This window comes from Mesoplodon bidens, assembly GCF_964165515.1.
Source record: "Mesoplodon bidens genome assembly, chromosome: 9".
Taxonomy (NCBI): domain Eukaryota; kingdom Metazoa; phylum Chordata; class Mammalia; order Artiodactyla; family Ziphiidae; genus Mesoplodon; species Mesoplodon bidens.
In genome coordinates, this window is record NC_138166.1 from 85084761 (window position 1) to 85110756 (window position 25996).

General features: G+C 40.4%; 2 protein-coding genes across 3 annotated transcripts in view; both read right to left on the reverse strand.

The window, feature by feature from the left end:
* Positions 1–11543, reverse strand: part of COPG2 (COPI coat complex subunit gamma 2) — a 138537-nt gene extending 126994 nt beyond the window's left edge. Inside the window, exons 1-4 of one of the 2 annotated variants that reach the window (XM_081244782.1) lie at positions 11416–11543; positions 10192–10244; positions 9552–9632; positions 5706–5777 (exon numbers count right to left, since the gene is read on the reverse strand). In XM_081244782.1, the coding sequence (XP_081100908.1) occupies positions 5706–5777; positions 9552–9632; positions 10192–10244; positions 11416–11452 (243 nt within the window). In that variant the 5' untranslated portion in view covers positions 11453–11543. Of the gene's footprint in view, positions 1–5705; positions 5778–9551; positions 9633–10191; positions 10245–11049; positions 11185–11415 lie in introns of those variants that run through there. The other variant, XM_081244783.1, reaches the window with a different exon arrangement.
* A 250-nt stretch (positions 11544–11793) lies between these two features.
* On the reverse strand, positions 11794–25869 carry TSGA13 (testis specific 13; the record flags this gene model as incomplete). The annotated part of the gene is made up of 7 exons (XM_081244184.1): positions 11794–12056; positions 14985–15112; positions 15680–15819; positions 20341–20547; positions 21433–21504; positions 23377–23455; positions 25847–25869. The coding sequence occupies 7 exons, from the start codon at positions 25867–25869 to the stop codon at positions 11887–11889; spliced, it is 819 nt and encodes a 272-aa protein (XP_081100310.1). The 3' UTR covers positions 11794–11886.
* Positions 25870–25996: the final 127 nt, after the last annotated feature.

Consider the following 25996-nt stretch of genomic DNA (forward strand, 5'->3'; position numbering starts at 1 on the left):
GAGAAAATATTTGGGAAACATCTGATAAACAACTTCTATCCAGAATACAATAAGACCTTCAAAACTCAGTAATAAGGAAATATACAACCAAATTATTAAAAATGGGCAAAAGATATGAACAGATCCTTCATCATGGAAGATATATAGAAGGCAACAAAAGCACATAAAAAGATTTTGAGATAATTAGTCATTTGGAAAATGCAAATTAAAACTACAAAGAGATACTACTACATACATATTAGAATGACTAAAATTAAAAAACACACAAACAAACAAACAAAAAACATATAATACCAAGTGCCAACCAGAATGTAGAGCTACTAGAAGCTTCATACAGTAATGGGGAGTATGGTACTGTCACTTTGGAAAATGGGTTGGCAGTTTCTTACAAAGTTAAACATATATACACCTATCATATGACCCAGCAATTCCACTCCTAGGTATTTACCCAAGAGAAATAAAAACTTACATTTAAAAACTTATACATGAATGTTTATAGCAACATTATTCATAACCACCAAAAAACGGTAACAAACCAAATGCTCTTCAGCTAATGAACAAATAAACTGAGGTACATCCATACAACAAATTACCACAATGAAATAAAAAGGAGTAAACTGACACAAAAAATAACACGGACAAATCTCAAATGAATTATGCTAAGTGCCTGAAAAGAAGACTCAAAAGGCTTCATATAGTATGGTATCATTCTTATGACTTCCTGGAAAGGCAAAACTATAAGGAAAGAAAAGAGATTACTGTTTTCCTGGGCCTGAGGATGTGAGGAATAGATCATATAGTAGGGAACTTTTTGGAGTGATGGAAATGTTCTAAATCTTGACTGCAGTGATGATAATACTACTGTATGCATTTGTCAAAACTCATAAAACCATACCCTAAAAAGGGTGAATTTTACCATTTGTATATTATACTTAAAAAAAAAAAGAAAAAGAATGCAGTGTTGAGTGAATGAAAAGGCAAGCCACAGACTGGAATCTGGGAAGGAGAAAATATTTACAAAACACCTATCTGATGAAGGTCTTGTATTCAGAAAATAAAAACAGCACCTACAACTCAATGAGCAGAAGATAAACAACCTGATTTTAAAAAAAAAAAAGCTAAAAGATTTCAACAGACACTTCACCAAAGAAGATAAACGGATGGCAAATAAGCATATATTTGCTTAATACATGCTTAATACATTCATCATTCAGGAAATGCAAACCCAAGAATGCCACTTCTAGATACTAACCAAAGAAAATGAAAACATAGGTCCACACAAAGACTTGTACTTGAATATTTTTAGCAGCTTTGTTTATAATATCTATAAACTGGAAACAACCCAAATATCCATTAACTTGTGAGTGGATAAAGACAGACTACCTCCATACAGTGGAATACTACTCAGCAATAAAAATGAACAAACTACTGATACATAGAAAAACTTGGATCAATCTCAAAAGCTAAGGGAAAGAAACAAGAAATAAAAGTCATAAATGACTATATACTATATGATTAAATCTAAATGAAATTCTAGAAAATGCAAAACTATGTTGTCAGGAAGTAAATCAGTGATTGCCAGGTGCTTGGGGTTGAGGAAGGAGATAGACAACTAAGAAATAATGGGGCACATTCTGGGGTGATGAAAAGTTTCTGTATCATGACTGTGGTAATTGTTCCATGACTCTATACACTGGTCAAAACACAATTGTACACTTAATTGGTGAATTTTATTGTATATTTAAGCTGATTTTTAAAATTAAAAAAACAAAGCAGATTTTTTAAAGGCTAAAGTAAAGTTTTAAACCTATAAATCAATAGAAGGAATATAAATAAGCAAAGAATATAAACAGACAATTCACAGAGGAGGAAAGTAAAATGGCCATTAACTATATGAAAAGTTTCAATTTCAGCAGTGATATGGCAATGCAAATTAAAACCACAAAGAGATGCCATATCACCTTCTTGTGAATGGCAAATATTTAGATCAGATAATAAGAAATTATTATTTGGAGCAGGTAAGGATTTGGAAGCAAATCAGTGTAAATTAGTACAACCCTTTAAGATCAATTTGGCAAGATCGTATAAATAGCATTACCTAGAAATTCCTCTTAGAGGCATCTAACCCAGAAAAATTCTCTATGTGCACAAGAAGACATGTACATAAACATTATGTGTAATGTCATTTGTAATAGCAAAAAAGCAGAAGCAACTTATAGATCTACCAATGGGAGAATGGATAAATAAATAAGAATACTGGGGCTTCCCTGGTGGCACAGTGGTTGAGAGTCTGCCTGCCGATGCAGGGGACACGGGTTCATGTCCCGGTCCGGGAAGATCCCACATGCCACGGAGCAGCTGGGCCCGTGAACCATGGCCGCTGGACCTGTGCGTCTGGAGCCTGTGCTCCGCAACGGGAGAGGCCACAACAGTGAGAGGCCCACGTACAGAAAAAAAAAAAAAAGAATACTGTACATTCACATACTGGGATTCCATACAACAGTAAAATAGAATAAAGTAAAAGTACTTGTAGCAAGTGGGCAGATCTCAAAAATATATTAATTTTTAAATTGCAAAATAATATGAAGATGAAATCATTCAGATTATATTTTAAAACACAAAAATACTAAGTATAGATTATGGATACAAACAGATATAATATGTAAACATAGGAGGATACCAATCTCAAAATAATTATTACCCGCTGGGAAAGGAAGGAGCTCCACATGCCGCTGGCAAAACCCCCTCATCTTCCCCGCAAAAAATCATATCCTCAATTCCATATTCTGCCTAAGGGACCATCAAAACAGATCACATCATGCTCTACATGGTTACTAAACCTCAGTCACTACAAAAATAAAATAAAATATCCTGGTCATTACTCATCTCCTGGACACTGGATGAGCACCTAATCTGACTCCATCTTCCATCCCTCCACAAATTCCAAACCCCTTCAATCAGGTTCTCTAGCACTTTCAACAGCAAAACTCCTTATATCCTTAAACTCTTCTCTAAACATTCCCTTCTTTTCTCTGAGACCTGGCTCTCCCCTGAGGATTCGCCTGCAGCCCTCTCAAATGGTGTCCATTTCTCCCTCGTGCCAACAGGCCAACAGGTAGGGAAGCTGTTCAAGTTGATGCTCATTGCCTCTGCAAAATCACTGCACTGACTTCTTTCACTGTACCTCTTTCATCCCTAAAAAACTCTGGCTTTAAGAGTTATGCCATTAAAAAAAAAAAAGCTTATGTCATTAGACTGCATCACTTGCCACCACTGCTGGTTGCATATACAGACCCCAGGTTACTTCCCTTATTTAAAAAAAAAATTAGTACTTTGTTTACTATCACTATTTCCAATAAAATCCCAGTAATAATTGGTGATTTTAATATCCATACAGACAGAATTTCTAAAACTCTGAATATTCCATGGAGTTGACCTCTTCTTCTCCAACAATCGTGTCCTCCTTCCTATTGCAATTACCCGCTTCCATTGTCACAGCCTATATCAATAACAGTACCCCTTTTGTATTTCATTTCCAAGCATTCGCTCTCCAACCACCACTCCTGACTCAACTCTTTCACTCCATCATGACCTACAAGCCATTGATTCCATCAACTCTTTACTGTCCCAATCAGCTCCTGGTCTTACTTGCCTCCTAACCAAACACAGACTCCACAGTCAATATTTCAATCACTCAATTTCCTTGTTCCTCCCTCTGCTTACTAACATGGCAAAACCCCAATCTTGATTAAATCCCATCTTTAACTGTTCCATGCCTTAACCTGAAGCTTGTAGCTGGAGAAAAACATTCACCATGCTACCTGGGAATACTTTAAATTCATGACCACTAACTTGAAGGGGCCACGCGTCCTGTCCAACAATCCTACATTTCCCTAATCCATTTCCTAGAAAACTACTTCATGTCTTCTTCTCTTAATACAACCTCTGTGCTAGAGGCTCCGAGTTTGTCCTCACGCTATTTCTTCCCTGCTCTGCGTCCTCTTCCCTGCTCCGTGTCCAGCTCTTCTTCCCAACTGCCAGCCCCGTGAGCAGCGACAGCCTCTGGCCTACCACAAGACACGTGAAGCAGCCTTCCACAACTTTTATGATAGTCCCTCTCCGTGACCCCACTCTCCAGTAGCTTGAAACGCCTCGTTTTCTAGTTTAATTCCTCTAATAAATAATTCAATAATAAACACAGTAATTCTGCTTCCCTGACTGAACCCCAAATTTTGGTACAGGAAGTGATTAAAGGGAAATAGGGCCTTAAGGATAGGAATTTGAAATTGCTTTTCTGACTTGATAAAAGGAATTAATGACCCTGTCTCCAGTGGTAAAGGGGACACTAGTCATCCATGGCATGCCGTGGCAACATACTTAAATCATCACCTACAGACAAGTATAATCAAGGACTATAGAAGACAAAGGTTTGGGTAATCAACTAGTTGCTGCCATAGAACATTTTTGTAAAAATGAGTTGTATAATGGGCTAGTTCATTCTAAGTACACTGGCAAACTAGGTAAAAGAAAATGCTAAGCTCAGAGTTTTGAATTCACAGCTTAAGGTCTATGTCAGGGACTAGGAAACGTCCATAATGCCTTAATAGAAAGCCTCATGCCATGTGGACACAGGGCTGAGATTTCTGAAAAGTATATCCTGCAGGTGACTGAATTACAATGCAAATTCAATTTACCCCCTTGTGAGCCATTTTATGTTAAAGTTAGGACCACGATTGGCAAGGAGTGGGGCCCTGAAAATTGGAATGGGGACATATGGGCAGATTCTGATGAAGCTAAGTACCTTGAACCTCTAAATTCCTCCAAGCCTCCTGGGCAAGCAGAAGCAGTCCTTCATACCCTGTCTGAGGAAATTAGGCTCCATTTGCCTGAAGAATGTGCGCTGACCTTCCCTGAGATAGTTGCCTTACATGGGACGCCGATGTTCCTGAGGACCTAATCCCCAAACTGCTCACTATCTAGACACATAACCAGACTCAAATCCTATAAAGTCCTCAGGGTCAGGCACAAAATGTGGCCTGTGATGATGTGCAGTACATACCAAAAGAACTGCACAATTTGGCCAATTTACGTTAACAGAAAGCTGGGAAATACAGATCCCACAATCCCCTTCTCTGATGGTTCTGAGTCAGAGCTGGGCAAAAAGGAAATATGTGCCACATTTGGAAGACAGAAGTGAAGCAGACATTATGGTTGAAAGTCAGGGTGGTCGAAGGTAATGAGAGACAGATGCAGGGGTGCTGGCAGCTTTAGTTTGTCCTCACTCTTCTTTTTCCTTACTCCATGTCCTCTTCCCCACTCTGCATCCAGCTCTTCTCCTCATCTGCCAACAGCAACCCCAGGCCCACCAGAAACTCGACTAAGAACTTAGAGATGTGAGAGCTATGTCCTCTGACTTCTATACCAGTCCACCTTTGCAATGTCACGCCAGAAGCTGGATATAAGCAGTCTTTATGACCGCACGGTAGATCTGTGAGTGAACAGCTTTAACCTATATACTTTCATTCTTTCATTTTCATATGTCCTTTAATGAACATTTATAAATTTTATGAAGAGAAAATTTTTAAGTAATTTTAAACATTTCAAGCAACTTTCCCTAATTTGGAGCACTCTAAGTTCCCCCAAGGAAAACAGATAAAAGGAGCTTTTTTCAGCCTAAAAGAATTAAAAAAAAAAAAAAGACTTACATCATTAGATTGAAACAATCGAGTCATTGCAAAGAAGGCTTCTGTGGCTTCCGTAGTTCCAAAGTGTTCACCCTAAGTAATTTAAATTAAGTTTAAATTAAAACAATTTCTTAAACTCAACAAAAATTAAGGATTTTCCATTTATTTCTGCAAAGATCTTTGAGAACTCAGGAAAAACTCTCTGTATAAACATTGTGCCTCTTTGCTATTTTTCTGGCTTTTAATTTATAAACCTACATAGCCATTTATCCATTTCTTATTTAAAACAATCCATTATCATACACCATGCTTTTATGAAAGTTCTAGAACAGTGGTATCTAACTTTTTAGCAGGAAGTATTTTAAATTCCCTGAAAAATTGTGATTTACAAGGAGATAGAAAATGATAGTAAGTTGACTTCCTTATCAGAACAGGATGTTATTGTTACACTGCCTAAGAGAAGAGATCATACCTTCTACATTTCTATAATCCGATGCCTGACATATCATAGGAGCATAATAAATATTAAACTGTAAAGAACTATCTATTAGGAATACCAGAAAACATGGTAAAAAGGAACCAACCAAAAGGGCAGGAATCAGATTAATTATATAAAAGTAAGGTTTATAGGGCTGCTAATACATCTCAAGACACTGGCTCAAGCCCCTAAAAACATGCTTTGGATCAGAACTTCAATGTGCTTAATAAATCATCAGAGGATCTTCCCAAAATGCAGATTCTGATTCGGTGGCTCTGGTGTGAACCCTAAAATTTTCCATTTCTAATTAGCTCCCAGTGATGTGAATGCTGCTGATCTGGGAACCACATATTTTTGAGTAGCAAGGTGTTAGATAACGTATTGGGTCGGCCAAAAAGTTCGTTCGGGTTTTCCTGTAAGATGTAACAGAAAAACCCAAACAAACTTTTTGGCCAACCCAATATTTTATTAATAGTCAAAACACTGCAGATCACAGACCACCTGAAACATTACCATTTCAGTATTTAACTTCTTTATTAAAAACAATCCTATAGGGGCTTCCCTGGTGGCACAGTGGTTGAGAGTCCGCCTGCCGATGCAGGGGACACAGGTTCATGCCCCGGTCTGGGAAGATCCCACATGCCGCAGAGCGGCTGGGCCCGTGAGCCATGGCCACTGAGCCTGCGCGTCTGGAGCCTGTGCTCCACAACAGGAGAGGCCACAACAGTAAGAGGCCCGCGTACCGCAAAAAAAAAAAAAAAAAAAAAAAAAAAAATCCTATATGATATGTTAGGCTCAATCACTTTTCAGGGCTTCAGCTCTCATAAAAAATATAACTAATCAATTGTCATAGGTATAAGAATAAACAAATTTTGAAGAAAAACCCTGAAAGTTTAGGATGAAAGAGAAAGTATAAGAGTTTACAATTACTTAAGTCAGAGTACCCAGCTTGCTCATCAGCAAGAGATTTCCCTTACTTTCTTTCATATTTAGAGAACATACAGACACCCATCTACTTGTCAGTCATACTAGTACAGTAAATCCTAAGTCCCTACTTTTTGACTTGAAACTCAGAGAATATACGGATATGTCAACTCTAGTAGAAACTTATAAGTATTTTTCCATAAAGCACTACCAAGAACTAGGCAAAAGATAAAGTTCCCAAATCTGTTCACCTAGTTGACTGTTGATCAGACTGTGTGGGTAACTTCCTTATCAAGATAATTATATGTTTCAACATGAGTTGCCCATCAAAGCAGTATTGGTCAATGTAAAAATATATGCTACTCTGAACCAACTTTAACTACTCAAAATTCTGCTTATAGACTGGAGTTCCCCAACTTGGACACAATGTATGCGATGAAAAGTTAAATCAAACTGACTTTGCATTAAGTGTTTCTAATATAATACCACACGAGGATATATGTTTGTGAATAGATATATTTTACTTAAAAGCATGTTCTTGTTGCTCTGCCTCCATTTGCAAGCTACAAAACTTCATGTCTCTGGATGAGGTCTTCAGTCATGAAGCACAGTAAAGTAAAAATATTCTCAGGGAATTCAAATTGGAAACCACAGTCTTCTTAGCACCAAATGTAAACCACCTGAGGTAGGGGGGTGTGTGTTTGTGTGTGTGTGTGTGTGTGAATCTAAGAAACAGACTCACATTTTCTAAGGTTCTAGACTAAAAATCATGAGATTTTTTTAGTCTGAAGCAAAAAAACCAAAAAAACACACAAGAAACAAACAAACAAATAAATAAAACCACACACAAGAAAAAAAATTAAATAAATAACGATAAAGAGCAAGTGGGGGACTTCCCTGGTGGTGCAGTGGTTAAGAATCAGCCTGCCAAAACAGGGGACATGGGTTCGATCCCTGGTCTGGGAAGATCCCACATGCTGTGGAGCAACTAAGCGCCACAACTACTGAGTCGGTGCGCCACAACTACTGAAGCCTGCGCGCCTGGAGCCTGTGTTCCTCAACAAGAGAAGCCACGACAATGAGAAGCCCACACACCACAACGAAGAGTAGCTCTCGCTCGCTGCAACTAGAGAAAGCCTGTGCACAGCAACGAAGACCCAATGCAGACAAGAATAAATTAATTTAAAAAGAAAAAAAGCACAAGTGGGATCTGTTTCACGAGTGCAAATATTTTTGTTGGTTTTGTCTGCTACGTCCCCAGTGCCTAAAACAGTGCATAGAACACAGCAGGTATGTAATAAATATATATGCTGAATGACCGAATGAAAACTATTCCTGAATGTTTACTATGTGTCCAGGACTATTCTCAGTGCTTCACATTTATTGTATCATTTAATCATTATAACTTTATAAAACAGGTATTATCATAATCCCCATTTACAGAAAAAGACATTAAGGCACAAAACAGTTAAGCGCAGAATCATACTGCTAGTGGTGGAGTAGGGAAAATAAATACAGGCATACCTTGCAGATACTGTGGGTTCAGTTCCAGACCACAGCAATAAAGTGAATACTGCAATAAAGCACGTCACAGGAATTTTTTGGTTTCCCAGTGCGTATAAAAGTTATGTTTACACTATAGTCTATTCTGTGCAATAGCATTACGTCGGAAAAAAAAACAATGTACATACCTTAATTTAAAAATACTTTACTGCTAAAAAAAATGCTAACCATCATCTAACAATGCAGGGTTGCCACAAACCTTCAATTTGTAAAAAAAAAATGTAATAAAATATAATAAAATGAGGTATGCCTGTATAAAATTTGAATATTAAAATCAAAGCTTTAAAATATTAATATAATATACTCCCCCCAAAAGGATAAAATATCTGGAATTTGTATAAGATTTTGCAATATATTTTTATTTTCTGAACATATCTAAACAACATGTTTTAATATTAACTAATACTTGTTAAATTCAAATCAACGTTGAGATCCTACTATGTGCTTAGCTGATTTGGTACCTCATGAATAAAAAAGAAATGTCTGCCATATTCCTCGTCCTCAAGAAATTTTACATATTATTATGTTAATCAAACACTGTAAATTTTAAAATTATTTATTTATTTTTATTTATTTATTTTTTTTTGCGGTACATGGGCCTCTCACTGTTGTGGCCTCTCCCGTGGCGGAGCACAGGCTCCGGATGCACAGGCTCCGGACGGGAAGGCTCAGCGGCCATGGCTCATGGGCCAGCCGCTCCGCGGCATGTGGGATCTTCCCGGACCGGGGCACGAACCCCTGTCCCCTGCATCAGCAGGCGGACTCTCAACCACTGCACCACCAGGGAAGCCCTTAAGTGAATTTTTAAAAAATAAATAATTACACTTGCCAGAAAGTACTTCACTGCATGTCATGTATTTCTATTCCAGGACACAAATCTGAGAAAAATCAAAATAATTTACCTGGTTCAATAAGTAAAGAATCTTTGTAAGAATATGCAAACATCTTCTTGGATTAATGGGCGTTTCGTTGAATATACGAGCCTGTGGAAACAAAAGCACTGCTATATATATTTTCTATCTTTGCTATCACAGATTACAGAAAATCAACTTAAATAAAGACTATTATACATTTTAATCACAGTATCCAAATAATGTTGCTTACAGTTTTCAATTTATTATGTTATATAATAAATTATTAGATGTGGCCTAGGTTTTCCATTCTATACTCACTCCCTTAGGTCTGCTACTTCAACTTGTGGGCTTTATCTATTAAGTAAGAATCACAATATTTATCTACATCATTTGAATACAATAGGCTTAATATCTATAACTTCCTTCAATAACCTTGCACTAAACACCTCCTTTGGTGTTTTATTTAAAATTCTCAACGTGTGACAGAGTCTACATATTTTTGCATTTCTATAAGCTCTAGACCCTCCTATGACAAGTAACCCCTCTTCTTTTTCCCTCAAGTACATATTCTTTGGACTCAGTTACATTCCTTAATTCTTATTTTGGATCAGAGCATTCCGGGACTCTTCGTCCCCCATTCTAAAATGGAATAGAAAAGAAAAAAACACACTATACTTCCAAGCCATACCTCCTGTAAGACAGCACTCTTCTCCAGATGCCGAAAAGGATTGGAGCCACTACCTATGTTATAGGGGAAAAAAAATGTCTTTAATAGCTGTCCTACACAAACTTACTTTCTACAGAAGGGTATTGAATGCTTGGGAAATCTCACCCAAGTGAGGTGACCACTTGGATTTCACAGTGATAATCATTACTAATATGCATACAAACTGATTAAAATCCTTCTGATTGTGACACTAGCTCTGTCTGCTATCCTGTAAGATCCTGTACTTCTCTTTTGCAGAAACCCTGCCTGAAATGAGTGTATTCTTGCCCTGTCTTCTTTTTATATGAATGTTAGAAATATCTGTCATGTCCATACAACTAATAATGAGACTGTGGTAGGGTCCTTTGGATTTCCCTAAAGGAAAGCACTATTTTATGCGTTTCTAACATTTACTGTGAGGAGTTTATCAGAGAATTAGATACACGTCAAGCTGGAAGAGGCCACAGAGGTTTACTAACCCAACTCTGGACCACACTTAGAGCAGCTATCGAGCACTGAGGGTTTTTGGGGGGGGGGGGGTGTTGTTTGTTTGTTTTTGTTTTTTGAGGTGACTTGGCATCTTCCTCATTTACTCTGGACCAAAGACGGGTATCAAGATGCAACTCACTTTTGGATGCTTGAGTATTAAACAAGCTAGGTACCACGGAGCAGGCTTGCCCGCACGGAAGCGGACAAAGCAGAGGTCCCCAGGGAGACTGCAAGGTACAGACACCACAAAGTTCACAAACACACTCAGTCCCGTCAATCCCAGACCCACCGTGGGCCTTGCATTACCAGCACCCCACCCCACCCCGCCTCTCGCAAGCGCACACTCACTACCTCCGCCACCTGCCATGGGCCGGACTCTGGTGGGCAGCCCACCCCTGGCGAACTGGAGCAGGTGGCTCCGAGGAGCTACGCCGGAGGAGGGGGCTGGGGGCGGGGCCGCCGAGCAGCCCGAGGCTGCGCGCGAGCGCCCGGGCGCTCGCGCGCGACTTGAGGGGAGGTTCCGGCGCCCGGGGGAGGGGCTAGGGGCAGGCCCCCGGCTAGAGCGGAGTGGGTCGGAGGAGGGGCTGGGCTCCAACTCCGGCCCTCCGACACACCGGCACCCACGCCCCCAGGTCCGCAGTCCGCGAGAGCAGGTAGCGGCGGGCAGGGGAAGGGGACCCCGCGGCTGAGGGTGGGCGTCAGACGCCCCGCGCGTACCAGACTCCTCGTCCTTCTTGTCGAATTTTTTAATCATCTTGGACGACTTCCCAGCGCCCAGACCCACCGCGACCGTCCCAGGCGCCGCAGCCAGCAAGCGGAAGAAGCTGCAGGAAGGTCGGCCCCGTGCTCTGGCTCCGGTTGGGCCGCGGTCCCGTCACTCGGAGACAAGGCCCGCCCTCCCCGGCAGTCGCCGGCCGCTCTCAACCCCCGGGGACGTGGCCACGCCCTCGCCTCCTCCCCAAGCCCGGCGGAGGCGGGGCCAAGGGTGGGCTCCCCGGGGCCGCGTCCCCGCCCCTAAGGTGACAGATCGCAACAGGGGACTCACCACGGCCCACCCTGCAAGCGACCCGGCAGCCCACGCCCGGAGAGGGCAGAATGAGATTTTATTTGGTTGGCACGCCCTAAATGGCGACTTCTCCAGGCCGCTCAGACTCTGGAGATGAGGCGAGGGGCATGTAGGGCTTGTTTTCATTTAATGACAGTGGCTTTTTTTATAATCCACTGCTGGGCCCTTCCGTTGCGGAACGCGCTCTCTCCTGGCGCGGTTCTGGTGGGCTTCTCTTCCAGGAGTGATGAAACGGTTAATGGTTCCCAAATCATCTGGGAAGTTGGCAGGTTGCTCCCTGACTTCTTGGAGACTGCAACAAAGCACAGGGCACCTTCGTGAACGTGGATTTCCAGAGGGTTTAGGACACTTAATGTGAGACGTAAAAAGAGACCCGCTCGGAGGGCCGAGAAAGCTGGTCTTTACTCTGAGCAAGAGGATAGGTTTTGGACCACGGACTACCAGTCCAACCTTCTTTATAATTCTTCCCTTCATCAACACCCACCAGTTTAGGGTCTTCCCTATTTAATCCCACCCCTTTCAAATGATTCCATCTGTGGCCATTTTGACGCTTACATAAGTGAAGGTACTTTCACTTGTATATTCATATTCCTCTTAGCCTTTTCAGTTCTCCTGTCTGAGAGTGTAACTAAGAAACTGTTTCTACCTTTGGCTTCACTGTCATCACTTTTTCCAGATTCTCTTTCAACTTCTCCCCTTCTTGGACGCCTCCGTTGTGGGCTCTTCTTGCTCCCATCCCTCCCCCCCCCCATTTTGAAGCATTATGCCTTGTAAATATCCCTTAAATTTGTTTTCTTATTCCTACTGCTGTCAACTTAATTCGGGTCCTATCTGTTTGTTTCTTGGACAGCCTCCTAACCAGCCTTCATGGCCCCCATCCAAGCAATTCTCTATGTAATCTTTCTTTATTTGGAAGCCTGGTAAACATGGAAAATTATTGATGGAAGGAGGAGTTGCTAGGTTCTCTTTTAGTTGAAGTAGAGACACTTTCAACTTCACAGTAGATTGTCTTTGTTTAGGAAAAGCATAATAATGGGCCCTTTAGATACATAAGTAAATATCCTCTCATTTTTCTTGAGGGAAACTGTAAAGTCACCATAATTCTAATAAATGCTGCAGACAGAGATGTTAAGTGTTCTGTTTAGAAATGTAAACTGGGATACCTTAACAGAATCATGCTCTTGAAAAATCAGAGAAATTCTCATCCAGATTAGATTCTAGACTGGAGAAATTTTTCCTTCCAATATAGATTTAAGCAGAACTGCTGATATCCTGCATATGATATCATTTAAGATTTAACTCTAAATGTACTATTATGTATACTAAATGTACTATTATGTTTGCCTTATCTGGCTTATAAAGCTCAAAGCTTGCTTTCCATGTGGAGTTTCCCTTGAAGGAAATAGATGTTCCTACTTATTTATTCTGGGGGCTGAAAATAAACAGGTTTAGGGGAAGGAGCTACCTTTTCCCCTTCCTTGGGCCAAGGGTATTGGGATCCTAGGCAGAGACAGTGCTGGTAAGCCGAGAGACTCCCAAGAATGGATAATGTGCTGGGGGGGCCTGTTGGGAAGTATGAAGGGACTGAGGGGGGCGTTGAGGCTGAGCCTAAGAGTGTCCCCTTTTAAAGCAAGATAAATGACTCTGCCATCCTTTAATTTTTCTTCACATCTATGAAGTGTTATTTAATATCACAGCTTGGTTTTAGCTGTATATGGGGCGTTAAGAGAGGCAGGAGGGATGTCAGGTGGTGTGGCAGATAGGTACAGAAGGAGCAGAGACACTTGAAGAAGCCAGGTAAGGGATGGTACGATATGACCTCATACCTCTGGAACTGTGACTGTTTGAGCTGAGGGTGGCTGGCAATCACTAGGATGGCCTTGTAGAACAGGGAAGCATACCTTAGGGAGTTCCAGAAACTGCTCGAGGAGAGCAGTCCCGTAGGAGAAATGAACCTTATCTTGGGGCCATAGGCTGGTGAAGTCTGGGGAGCCATCGATTATACTTCTAATACACAAATGTGTGTTCAGCGCTCTGCAATGTTTCAGTGGGTCCCAACCGCCTACTGGATAAAACCTAAATCCTTATTTATACAGATATACAAAGCCCTTCATGACCTGGCCCATCCATCTGTCTTACATATAGAAAGTGCTATTATTATTGGTGCTTGATAAATATCCAACACTAGTAAGTGCCCCATAAATGTTGCTAAATGAATGACAATTTGTGAGGAGCATTTTTGTTGTACCCCTTCCTTACAACCTTATCCCAAACCTCTTCCACGCCATATCCTGCCTCAACCCCAAAGAGACTCATGGACCTCTGAGACTCATAGCTTATCCTTTGGCCCTTCTAGAACAGTTTTCCTCGAAGTGTGATATGCATACCACTGGGTAGTTTTAGGTGATACATAGATAAACATTTTAAATTTTAATTATTATGGGACTTCCCCGGTGGTGCAATGGTTGAGAATCCGCCTGCCAATACAGGGGACATGGGTTCGATCCCTGGTCTGGGAAGATCCCACATGCCGCAGAGCAGCTAAGCCCGTGCGCCACAACTACTGAGCCTGTGCTCTAGAGCCCACAAGCCACAACTACTGAGCCCTCGTGCCACAACTACTGAAGCCCGTGCGCCTAGAGCCCGTGCTCCACGACAAGAGAAGCCACCGCAAGAAGCCCTCACACCGCAACGAAGAGTAGCCCCCCGCTCGCCGCAACTAGTGAAAGCCTGCACTCAGCAACGAAGACCCTACACAGCCAAAATAAATTAATTTTTAAAATGTAATTATTATGAATTTGATTAAATGTTTGAGAGAAATGTATAACAGAAAAAAACCCATGTGATTAGTATATCAAACCCATGATGTCAATGATATAGTATTAATTAGGACAAAAAAAATAATTTGAAAGAAAAACATTAAGTAAATAACAGGGCAAATAACTCATTGACCAAAACTAGTAAAGTGGTAGGTGATGTAGTTTGGAAAACGCTATGCGGAAAACACTATGCTAGAGCTTTCTTGAAATGTGAGGATTTAAACAGGGTGGAAAGCCTAGCACCACTTGGGCCTCTGTCAGTTCTTGGCTTCCATGCTAAAAGGAAAACTAGTCTCCAGAACCTCCAAGAGAGATTTGCCCTTATCTCTCGTCCCCATAGTTTGTCCCTCCTGCCCACATCTCCATCCCATAAACCATTGTTTTGATAGAGTGGACCTTACCATCACTCCTCAGATCTCTTTTACAGACTGAAGCAAAGTTGAGCTGAGGGTACATTTTTTTCTGTTTTCTCAAAGCATAGACCTTTGAATACTTCCCTTCACTCTTGAAATCTTTGTCCGTGGAAAACCTTAACAAAGAAAGTTCATTTAGTAGATCCTAGGGTGAGGGATTAATGGAACCACTGACTGCATTCTCAGATTCTGGGGGAGAAGAAAGGACAGTAGGATTTGAGAGTGTTCATTGGTACAGAGTGGGAGTATTGTTCAGTGGAAGGGATGCTTCTAGAACCTAGCATTGTAAACCTATGAAGGAACTCCAGAATCTCCTCTCTCCTCTCCAAACAAGATATAAGCTGCTCCTATAACCAGTTCCAAATCAAATCTCATACATAGCAAATTGTTCCTATATCACAACCCTTAACAGGCACTGAGGGAAATTTTTTGTTGTTGCTTCCTCAAAGCATAGACCTTTGAATACTTCTCTTCACTCTTGAAAATCATTCTTGTGAAAAACTTTAGTTTTGCATTACTGTTTCTCTGTTGCTAAGGTAGAAGTGTGGTTGGGGATCATGTAGGGAAGCTGTCTTATTATACAGTTGTCCACATTCCGTACAACCAAAAAGTGTTTGTTAAATCGTATTGGAAAGAGATAGTGACACGAATAAGGAAAAGGTAAGAAAGAGCCAGGACTTCACCTAAACCATTGTTCTCTCTTGGATTTAGGGTCTTCCAACAGTGTCACAGGGAAGATTGGTTTCAGCCCAGATCTTAACTTTTTTTTCTGATACATCAGAGGTAGGAAGAAGTTCTCAGTGGGCTTGTGCTGATGACTTTCCTGCAGCAAAGGGAAGAAGAGTAAGTGAGGGAGTTAGCTGAGTCCCCTGGACTTACTGACCTAAGCTCCTGGACTAAGCTCCAGTTCCCCTAAAATCATGCAGCAAAACCTGCCGAAGAGGGAAGTAGGGATGCAGAAACCCAAAGAAGAGAAAACAATTCCCTGAGTGGGCTAATACCTATTTGTTTCACAGCCAGATGATTTGTCCAAAGTTAGGTCAGTTTCCTAAGAAATCAATTAAGCTTGCCCACTAGCCCTTTGTAGTAAATGGAAGACAAATTTCCCAGGTTTTGAGAAGGATTCAATTAGTGAATTGCTTAGGAAACCAAACATTTGGTAATAAATTGGGAAATAGATCCATGGGATTCTACCCACCTTTCTTGGAGATGGCTGTCTCATTCACATCCCATTCTCTGTCTGCAGTGAAAAGGCCACAGAGTGGGATGTTTTCTGTGGTAATAATTTCATCATTATTAAAGTCATAGAATCAAAGACTTTCAGAAAGGATCTTAAAGGCCATCAAGTCTAACCATTCATCTGACACTCTTATTCCCTCCATAGTAACACTATCAAGTGGTCAATCTTCCTATATCTAAAAACCCAGCCTACTTCATCTTTGATCAGCTGATTGCTATCCCCTATAACTTCTACCCTACAGTCCAAACGGAATAAATCTAGTGTCTCTTCCACAGAATCCTTAAAGAATTTGCAGAAATCTATCACGTTCCTCCTGAGCGCCCTCTCTCTTCCAGGCTCAACATTGCCAACATTTTGAACTTTTTTTTTTCATATGACATGGCTTTGGGTTCACTGTTTTCCTGATTTCTCTCATTTTCACTCATTTGAGAAAGTTACAACTTATATTTACACATTATGTTTATAATTATATTTATATAATATATGGCAATTTGAAATGAAAACAATATGCTAGGTGTAGCAACTGCAGGACACATCCTATTAAAGTCTCTTCAAATGTCATTGCTGCTTCTGAGAGCCTTCCCTAACTACACTATCTAAAATCACCACTCACACCCATCACCCTCCATTCCCTTGTCCTGCTTTTTAGGCACTTATCACATTATACATTATCCTTGCGATTGTTGGCTTGCTTATGGTCTTCTACCTCACTGGAATTAAACTTTGACTTAGTCACTGATAGATCCTTACTACCCCATAACGTTGCCTGGTACATAGTAAGTGCTCAATAAATATTTGTTGAATGAATAAAAGAATGACAATTAATGAATGAATAACCAAACTAATTAATTGACCTGTACTGAACTTTTTTGCTCAGAATTTTCAAACCTCTTTTTTAAAAATGCTTGCTGCTGAATCAACTCTTTTCAATTCTGTACTCATTCTCTTTAAAGTCTTCCAGTTTTGAGGAACAGGAATTCATTTAAGTTACCTCAATTAATAGGGGTTTTACAGTAGCAGCATGTGTGCCTAGGACCTAAGACACAGCTCATAATCTGGCCACAAAAGAGCAGAAACCTTAGCAGAGCTAGACCTTAGAGCAGGAAAACAAAAATAAAAAACTTATCTGGAATCCAAGGCAGCACTATCTAGGACCACTACTGCATGAGTTTGTCTATCTTGTCTCATATCATTTAGCATCATGTCATTAACACGCTTCCTACTTTCTTCCTGTCTGCTTCCTTCTGTCTCTAGTGTTCATTCCTTACCTTTACCCTGCATATCTTTTTTTCTACCCACAGCTTCTGCTTATTCATTTCTACTTCAAGCTGCCCCTACCTTCTTCCTCATGGTTTGACTTTTTTATGGCCTTCCTCTACATGCCCTTTCAGGTTTTATTCCCACAGCCTCAATCTTTTCCTTTCCCAATTCAGATGCCTGGAAGCAAGAATATGATTAGCTCAGGGATTTTGGTTGTTGATAAGTTACAAAACCGAGCAGGACCCTGTGTGGCTCCTGGGCACAGAAGCCTTTCTGTCCCCCATTTCTTGTTCATAGGGAACAGACTCCAGCCTCCAGCCTCCATGACCTTCCTTGAGTTCCAAAGGGAAGATTTGAACAGTTGCTAATCAAGGGAGGAGCAGCCAAGAAACCACCTGAGGTGAGATTAAAGGGACCAGAGAAGCTCATCAAGACCACCTGAGATTAAAGGAGTGCAGGCCCTGCACACACCCTAATCTTATCAGTAACCTTTGAACCATTACTATAAAACTCCTCATCAAATCCTCGCAGGTTGGAACATAGTTTTTCAGGGCAGGAGCCCACTGTGTCTCCCTTTGCTTGGCAAAGCAATAAAGCTATTCTTTTCCACTTCACCCAAAACTCTGTCTCCGAGATTTAGTTCAGTGCTGGTGGTACAGAGGCCAACATTTTGGCATCAGTTAGTTGGTTTTGGTTTTGGTTTGGTTTTGGGGTTTTGTTTGTTTGGTTTGATTTGGGGGTACCAATCTACACCACAGGTCACTAACCAGCCTATGAATTTTGCTTCACTGGATCAGATGGCCTTCTCTGGTCCTAGGTAGGCATAGAGAATTGAGTCTAGTTATTCAAAATAGGACCTTTTGGGGCATCCTATTCTTCACAAACTGTGGTAGGGCCATGTCACTTAGAAGGGGCTGTGAGTATAACAATCACTGTGATAGACACATCTGGTTCATTCTTCAACTTGATTGCTGGTACCCACACTCTTCTTATACACATGTCTGGGTGTAGCAAAAGAATGCTTCTTTTGTGCATAATCTTAGGCTCACAAGAGATTGTCACATTTGTATAGTAAGAGGAAGGGATGCAGCATGAATATTAAAGAGGCATTCTAGATATTGGGCATTTCCATCTTCTTGGACTTCTTCCAGATAGCCCCATAAAATTACCATGCTGCCAGTCTTTGACAATCAGAGCCTTAATACTGTCTATTAATACAATTTGGCTGGTACCACAATTTACTCATGAATATGATCAGGTCCCACATGTGACCTGGAAGGCTCACAAAGTGCCAGCTGTTGGAAGAAAGCTCTTCTTGCACCAAGGTTACATGATAGTCTTGTATTTCCTTCTCTACCTTGAGCAAGGCAACCCTGGCTCGACATTTGTTCCTCTCAGTGTATATTATCCACTACCATGAGAAACAACCACTGAGGCTATGTTCAAATGGCACAAATTCTGAGACCCAAGAAACCATAGGCCATGAATTAATTAACTCCTTTGTCAGCATATACCATTGGATATTAGCATTTTATCATCCGTTTGGAAAGGAATCTCTCACTGCCATCCATCTAGCTGCTAAGAAATACTAATTCCATATTGACCACATTTTATTTTAACGGTCTGTCTTGGATAATTCCACTCCCAGCATCAAATTTCTGTAATAATTAGATTTTTAAAATTTACACTTTCACTTATTTAATTTCTTCTTGTTATATTAGGCCCACTCTTAAGGCTGTCAAGATCTTTTTTAGATCATATGCTTAAATATCTCTTAATTGATTTTCTTCATTTCCTCTGTTATTGATTTATTCAGTTCTTCAGCATCTCTCACTTTGACAATTGTAGTAACAATATAACTAATCTTACTGATTTTTTCTCTTCCACAACTAATACACCTTTCTCTCAACTTCCAAAAAATGTCTTCTAAAATGCAAATTTGATTTTACCTTTTATCTCCTGCCATTTACTCTCTTACATCCTCCTAAATGCACCTCACTTTCTCATGTCTCTATGCCATTGCCCTTCCCACTGATTGGAATATTCTGTTTTTTTTTTTTTTTTTTTTTGGACAGGGGTCACCTCTTCTGTAAAACCTCTTTGATTACTTCCTTTACTCCAACAAAGATACTGTTCTCTACTGTATATTAGTGTATCTTGTATATTCTTTTATTATTCATATATCCTGGTATATAATAATTACTTTTTATATCTCATTTATTGATCTGTCTCTCCTGTTAGACTCCAAGTTCCTTCAAGATAGAAACTGTCCTGTAATCATCTTTATATTTTAGTTCTTAGCGTAGTATATGTCCAGCAATTGTTTATTGAATTGAATTTGAACTTCTCTAGTGTATAACAAAGTCCCAAACATCTGGCTGTTGTGATAGTAAATTTTCTGTTCTCTCCTTCTGACACCCAAGAGCAGTGGGTATAGAGCATAACCCTTTACCCCTTTCCCAATTTGATATTCATTTCTGTTCCTTGTTCGTCATTTCCTGTTTTATCTGTTGCTACTTTATACTCAACTAGAAAGCCAGTGGCTAGTTTACGCTTTGTTAATTACAAACTAAATATCTTTGACCAAGGAGGAACAATTTTGAATTAAGCCCCTCTTTTCTCTGTGTAATGAAGTTTCATGACCGAAGTTTGTACAACTCTGATTCTGAGTATTTCCCAGGCTCTCAGATTCTATTTGGTGAAGCATATGGCAAAGAATAAGAAGGAAGAGGTTGAGTCCTGAGTACCATCCTCCATGTTAGGTTAGCTCCCTTCTTCAAGCTAACTCCTAATTCTTCAGGATCCTTACTCAGGGTGCCAGGAAACTTCCCCAGGTGCCATTACCTTGAGCAGTAACTCACTGGAAAAGTATTTTGATGTCATGTCCTTTCCTTGATGGTCGATTGAGCAGGGAAGTGGGTTGTCGGTCATAATCAGTAAGGTCTTATCCTGATCATACTCTGTTACTTTCAATGTGAAGCTTTGAATTTTCCTGTTTCGAGCCAGGAATTTATGCAATGCAGTGGGCTTCAAAGGCTCATAGTACTGGGCCTAAGCAGAGAGAAAGATTTCCAGAGAGACAAAAGGATTAGTTCAAGAGCAGATTAACAAATCAGTTGGCTAATCTTTTGCCTCTCTGGGGTAGGGATAGAAGCTGGACAGGGGCTGGGTTTAATAGAAAATGTCTGAAGCTCTCTGTTCCTTTCTTCTCTCAGAGCTTTTCCCTTCAAACAGACCAAGGGGCTGGGGAAATGAGATGGAAAAGTTTCCACATTAAAAGGAGCGAGATGACTTAATTCTTGTGAAAAAGTTGTGCCAACATTGTGTCCAACAAAATAGGGCAAGCAAAAGTTTCTGTGTTCAACCTAAACGGCCTTCTCTACAACTCACTCTGAGGCAGAGGGGAGAAACTGCCAGGAACCAAATCTCCTAGTTCAGAGAGCCCTGAGGGGGTCAACACAGCCCTTATCTGCATCTTCCCACCCACCAACGTTTCTCCACAGGCACAACCACATTAATGTGCAGAATAAGCACAAAGTTAAAGAAAGGAAAAGCAGTCACAAAAGACAGCATGTCACTTAAGGTGTAGTGGGGGAAGGGGCATGCCCACTAAACTTGCTTTTCCATCAATAGGAGGAAGGCAGAGGATTAGAGAGGGAGGAAGGGAGAGGGAGAGAACAGAATACTTCCTGATTCGAAATATGTTTTCTCAATTAAAAAAAAAAAAATCAGCTGCAGGGACCACCTTCTTCCCACTCCCGCCCTCCTCCCTCACCACCATTCCCAACAGTGTCCCGAGACAGCTCTGCTTCCCTGTCCTAGGAGGATGCACAGTCACAGAAGCTGGTGGCACTTGGAGGCACTTGGGATACTCTGCAGTGGACCTCAGCTGAAACTTGCTGTTGGAGATCTTGGGGGAATGCTTTTATCACCTACCAAATTTGGATGGACTGTGTCATGGTGAAGGTTCTCTAGAACAAATTTTGATTGCCCGACTGCATCAACAATCTAGAGACAATAATCAAAATTAGTATTTCAAGTTGTACCTATCCTAAGCCATATTCCTTTCCTTACCTCACCTTAGTCTGGCTAAAATCTGGTCTCTAACTTAAATTAAGTGAGAAGAACTCCATGCTCTGCACCCTGGGTTTCTGGAATGAGGACCATAGCATGGAGAGCTAGGTTCTAAGGCATCCTGACGGGGTAGCTTGTACATGGAAATGTGGACCAGCTTTGTGAAATGTTAGGAGCTGTTAGGAAGTGAAGGGGTGAAATAGACAAGGACAGCACTAAAGTTTAAACTGGGACAAATCACCCCTAGAGCTCACACCTCTTTCTTCTGCCTTTTCCATCTCTATAGAAGGGAAGTCAGGTGAAAAACAAAACAACCTTTAAGGAGAAAAACAAGTTACAAAGGGCAATAACTTAAGGGTTGTCAGTGAAAGGAAGCCTGGCGGATAACTGCTTTCGGGGCTGGGGGCGGCACACAGGAAGGGAGAAACAATGGTGTAGTCTGCATTTTTGAATATTTCTGTGACATATAATTCTTCCAGAAATGTGGCAAAAAGTAATTGAATTTTGGTAACCCTTCTGTCTACCACTTTGTATTTTTCTGCTGGTGGTGGTGCTGGTGACTGGTGGATTGCTTGAGTGCCATGTCTGGTGGTAGGGTTGCTGGGCCTCCTCCATCTCCTTCTGTTGACCCCCAGGCTGTTGCCTGGCCTCTAGCTTAGCCCTAGGTTATCTAAGGATAAATCAAAGGGAGGAGAACACAAGGAGATAAAAGCTCTGAGTTATCTCCTTCGGGCTTGGCCTAATCAGGAATCAGATAAAGAGCACAATCCTGTATGTGGATGAGCATTTCTAAAGATTGCCATGCCCCCAAGGAGGTGATATAGTAGCTGGGATTCAGAAGAAAGGGAACTCACACGGAACAGGTGAATACAGCAAGAAGGTGAATGGAGAAGAGGGAGATAGTAAGAGTGGGACAGAACTGTGTGATGAGGGGAGGAAAATGCCAGGAGTTGGCAATTTCCAGGGCTTGGAGGAGGACTGGGGGGAGGACTAGCAGAGATATGCCATACATTCTTTTAGGAATGGTGGGATGAAATAGGGGACAAATCCAAAGATGCAATGATTTCATTTGTGTTACCTTCTGTAAAACTGAAGTCCCTTTGTTCAAAACAAAAATACATTTGAAAAACCGGCTTCACAGATATGACATATATATTTAGAATCACAGACGTCTCGGAAAAATTTATTTGGGAGAAGATGTGAAGACTTTTCCTTTATAGTTGTTTTTTTTTTTAATTAAATTTTTGGGGAAAGTCTCTGGGAAAAATGTTTTTACTCCCAAGTTTTTCTAATGGATTGCATCTTGTTTTCAAATTAGTCTCCAGTAGTTGACTAAATCCATAAGAATGTCCAAATTGGAGTATGCTTTTAGTTTTATGTTGAATTGTATACTAACATTATGTTGAATTGTATACTAACTCTGGCTGATGAAATAAAAGTTTACCTGGAAAATTCACTTGAATATAATAAACCTTGGGAAGCAACCAAGCTATCCAAAGGAGTTTTGTTGCAAGAAGTGACCACAAAATCAAGTTTAAGTCAGGGTTTAACACTCGCTCATCCCCTAAAATAGATTTCTGGTCCCTGGGTTTTGAGCCCTGATTCTTTGCTGATATGTCCCTGTCTCTTCCCTTTTCTATGTCTCTGTTTCTCTTTCATAAAATTAGATAAACTAACGTTGCTTTCTATATAAATCTTGACCCCTTTTTGCTTTTCAACAGGAAGTTTGTGAGACCCAGCTTATAAAGTAGTCTAAGCAATTCCAAAGAAAGATTACAAGTGAACATTGCTAACGCTCTTTCTTACCTCATCACTATCAACAATTGTTTCTTTCTCAAATTTAACTGGGCTAGTTCTTGAAGTCTTTGATTTGCCATACTGAAACCTGAAAAAGAGGCAGAATATCGAATTATTTTTTTCTTACTCAGAGTCTTGGTCTTCTACATGTTATCAACCTCCCTCAATGAAGTTTGGGGACATGACTTAGAAGAGCCAAGTTTGGGTGACCACTAATTGCATATGTAGGGGTAGTAAAGAACAGGACTCATTATTCAGCCTGCATGCTGGGCTCTTCAGTTTGAAGAGTTAATCAAGTGGGACCTCTTGAAGACATGGTGACAACTGATAAGTTGATTTCTTCTAAAATAGGGGTTTTAAGAAATGCAAATTAAAACCACAATAGTCTATCACCTCACACCTGTCAGAATGGCTATTATCAAAAAGAACACAAATAACAATTGTTGCAGAGGATGTGGAAAAAAGGGAGCCCTCATACACTGTGGGGATGTAAATTGGTGCAGCCACTATGGAAAACAGTAGGAGGTTCCTAAAAAAAACCTAAAAATGGAACTACCATGAGACCCAGCAATTCCACTCCTGGGTATATATCCAAAAAAACCCTGAAGATACTAATTCAAAAAGATACATGTACCCTAATATTCATAGCAGCATTATTTACAATTGCCAAGATATGGAAGCAACCTGAGGGTCCATCAACAGACGAATGGATAAAGAGTATGTGGTATGTATGTACAATGGAATACTACTCAGCCACAAAAAGAATGAAATTTTGCCATTTTCGACAACATGTATGGTCTTGGAGAGTATTATGCTAAGTGAAGTAAGTCAGGCAGAGAAAGACAAATATTACATGATATCACTTATATGTGGAATCTAAAAAATAAAACAAACTAGGAAATATAACAAAAAAGAAACAGACTCACACAACAGATATAGTGAACAAAAAATAGTGGTCACCAGTGGGGAGTGGGAAGGGGGGAGGGGCAAGATAGGAGTAGGGGATTAAGAGGTACAAACTACTATGTATAAGATAAATAAGCTACAAGGATATATTGTACAACACAGGGAATATAGCTAATATTCTATAATAACTTTAAATGGAATATAACATTTAAAAATTGTGAATCACCATGTTGTACACCTGAAACTTATATAATATTGTACATCAACTATACCTCAATTTAAAAAAAATAGGGGTTTTAGACCACTCAAGGAACTGGTCTAGTAGACTGCTTAAGCAAATTCTTTTGGGCAACTGGACAATCATAATACCCTCAAAGACCACCTACTGTTTTGAATGTCTACCTGCACACTCTTCTCCACATGGAAACAGCTCTGCCCTTGCCAATAATTAGCCAATGATTCCATGAGAAGGGATACAGTTAGTGGAACTTCACAACTAAATTTCCAATTCTTAATGACCATGCTTGGATTACTGGTTCCCTCATATACCTAACCACATCTAAATTTCCCTACCTAGAATTAAGGTAATAAAAACAATCATCAGTGGCAAATATTCTCATAATCTAAACTTTCATTTACTTTCCCATCTCCCTCTCCCCCAGATACCAGTTCCCTTTGAAGAAAAAGGGCAAAAGTTGCAATATTTAGTAACAAAGTATTTTGGATTCCTTGACCAATTCTTACTAAACCCATTTACTGCCCTAACATAGTGAAAGATGCTCATCAGTAAGATTGGGTTACTTAAAATAAATAGCCTGCTTTCTCTTTGGAGGTTAAACTAGCTTAAATTAAGTGGGATCCTGGAACTACCTCAACTAAACCTCTCTCCTTTAAAAATGAGGGTGGCAGAGTAAAGACCAAAATAAGAAAAATAGAAATGGCCAAGCTATGTAGTTGATAGGTCAACGGGCTATAGCATGGTACAAATAATCCCAAATCCAGGATCAAATCCCATCCAAGGATGGCTCACTTCCATCTATTGCTGGCCACCAGCTGCATCATTAACTCAGGCCAGAGGTCTTAAAAATAGTCCCCAGGAGAGAGGGTGACACATTGTGGGTAGACCAAAATAAATTCACCCCCACTTAACATCGTAGAGTTGGTGCCCTTTTGATGTGTCCTATTACCTTAAGTTATCTAATAATTAACACTATATTATAGGCTTTATTGTAGCACTTTTCAAAATGATTCTTTGGTATCTAAGAGGCAGCACAGGATCCCAGATACTCTTGTTCAAGGCCAATTTAAGGCATAAAACTGCATGAAAAATGCTTCTTCAGCCCAGCAGTGTCCATATTTGACAGCCCGGCATTTTTCTTTTGATAAAGCTACTCTAGTTGCTGTATGAAGCACAGATCGAGATCTGATTTTTGATCCAAGGACAGTAAGTCAATTAAAATGTTTTTAATGAGTGTCTACTCTGTGACTAGTACTGTTCAAAGTGATATGGACTACAAAATGAGTCTGTATAAGAAGGTATTCATAACTTAGTTGGGCAAACAAGACTACACACTTGGCCTGTCTCCTTTGGCCCATTACTGTTCACTGCTAAGTGGGCCAACCCAAGGCAAATATTCAACCAGAGGCCAAACTCAGTGCCTCTAAATAGTCCACGTTCTGCAGGGGTTCAGTTCAATCCAAACATTCTTTTCTTAGCACATTC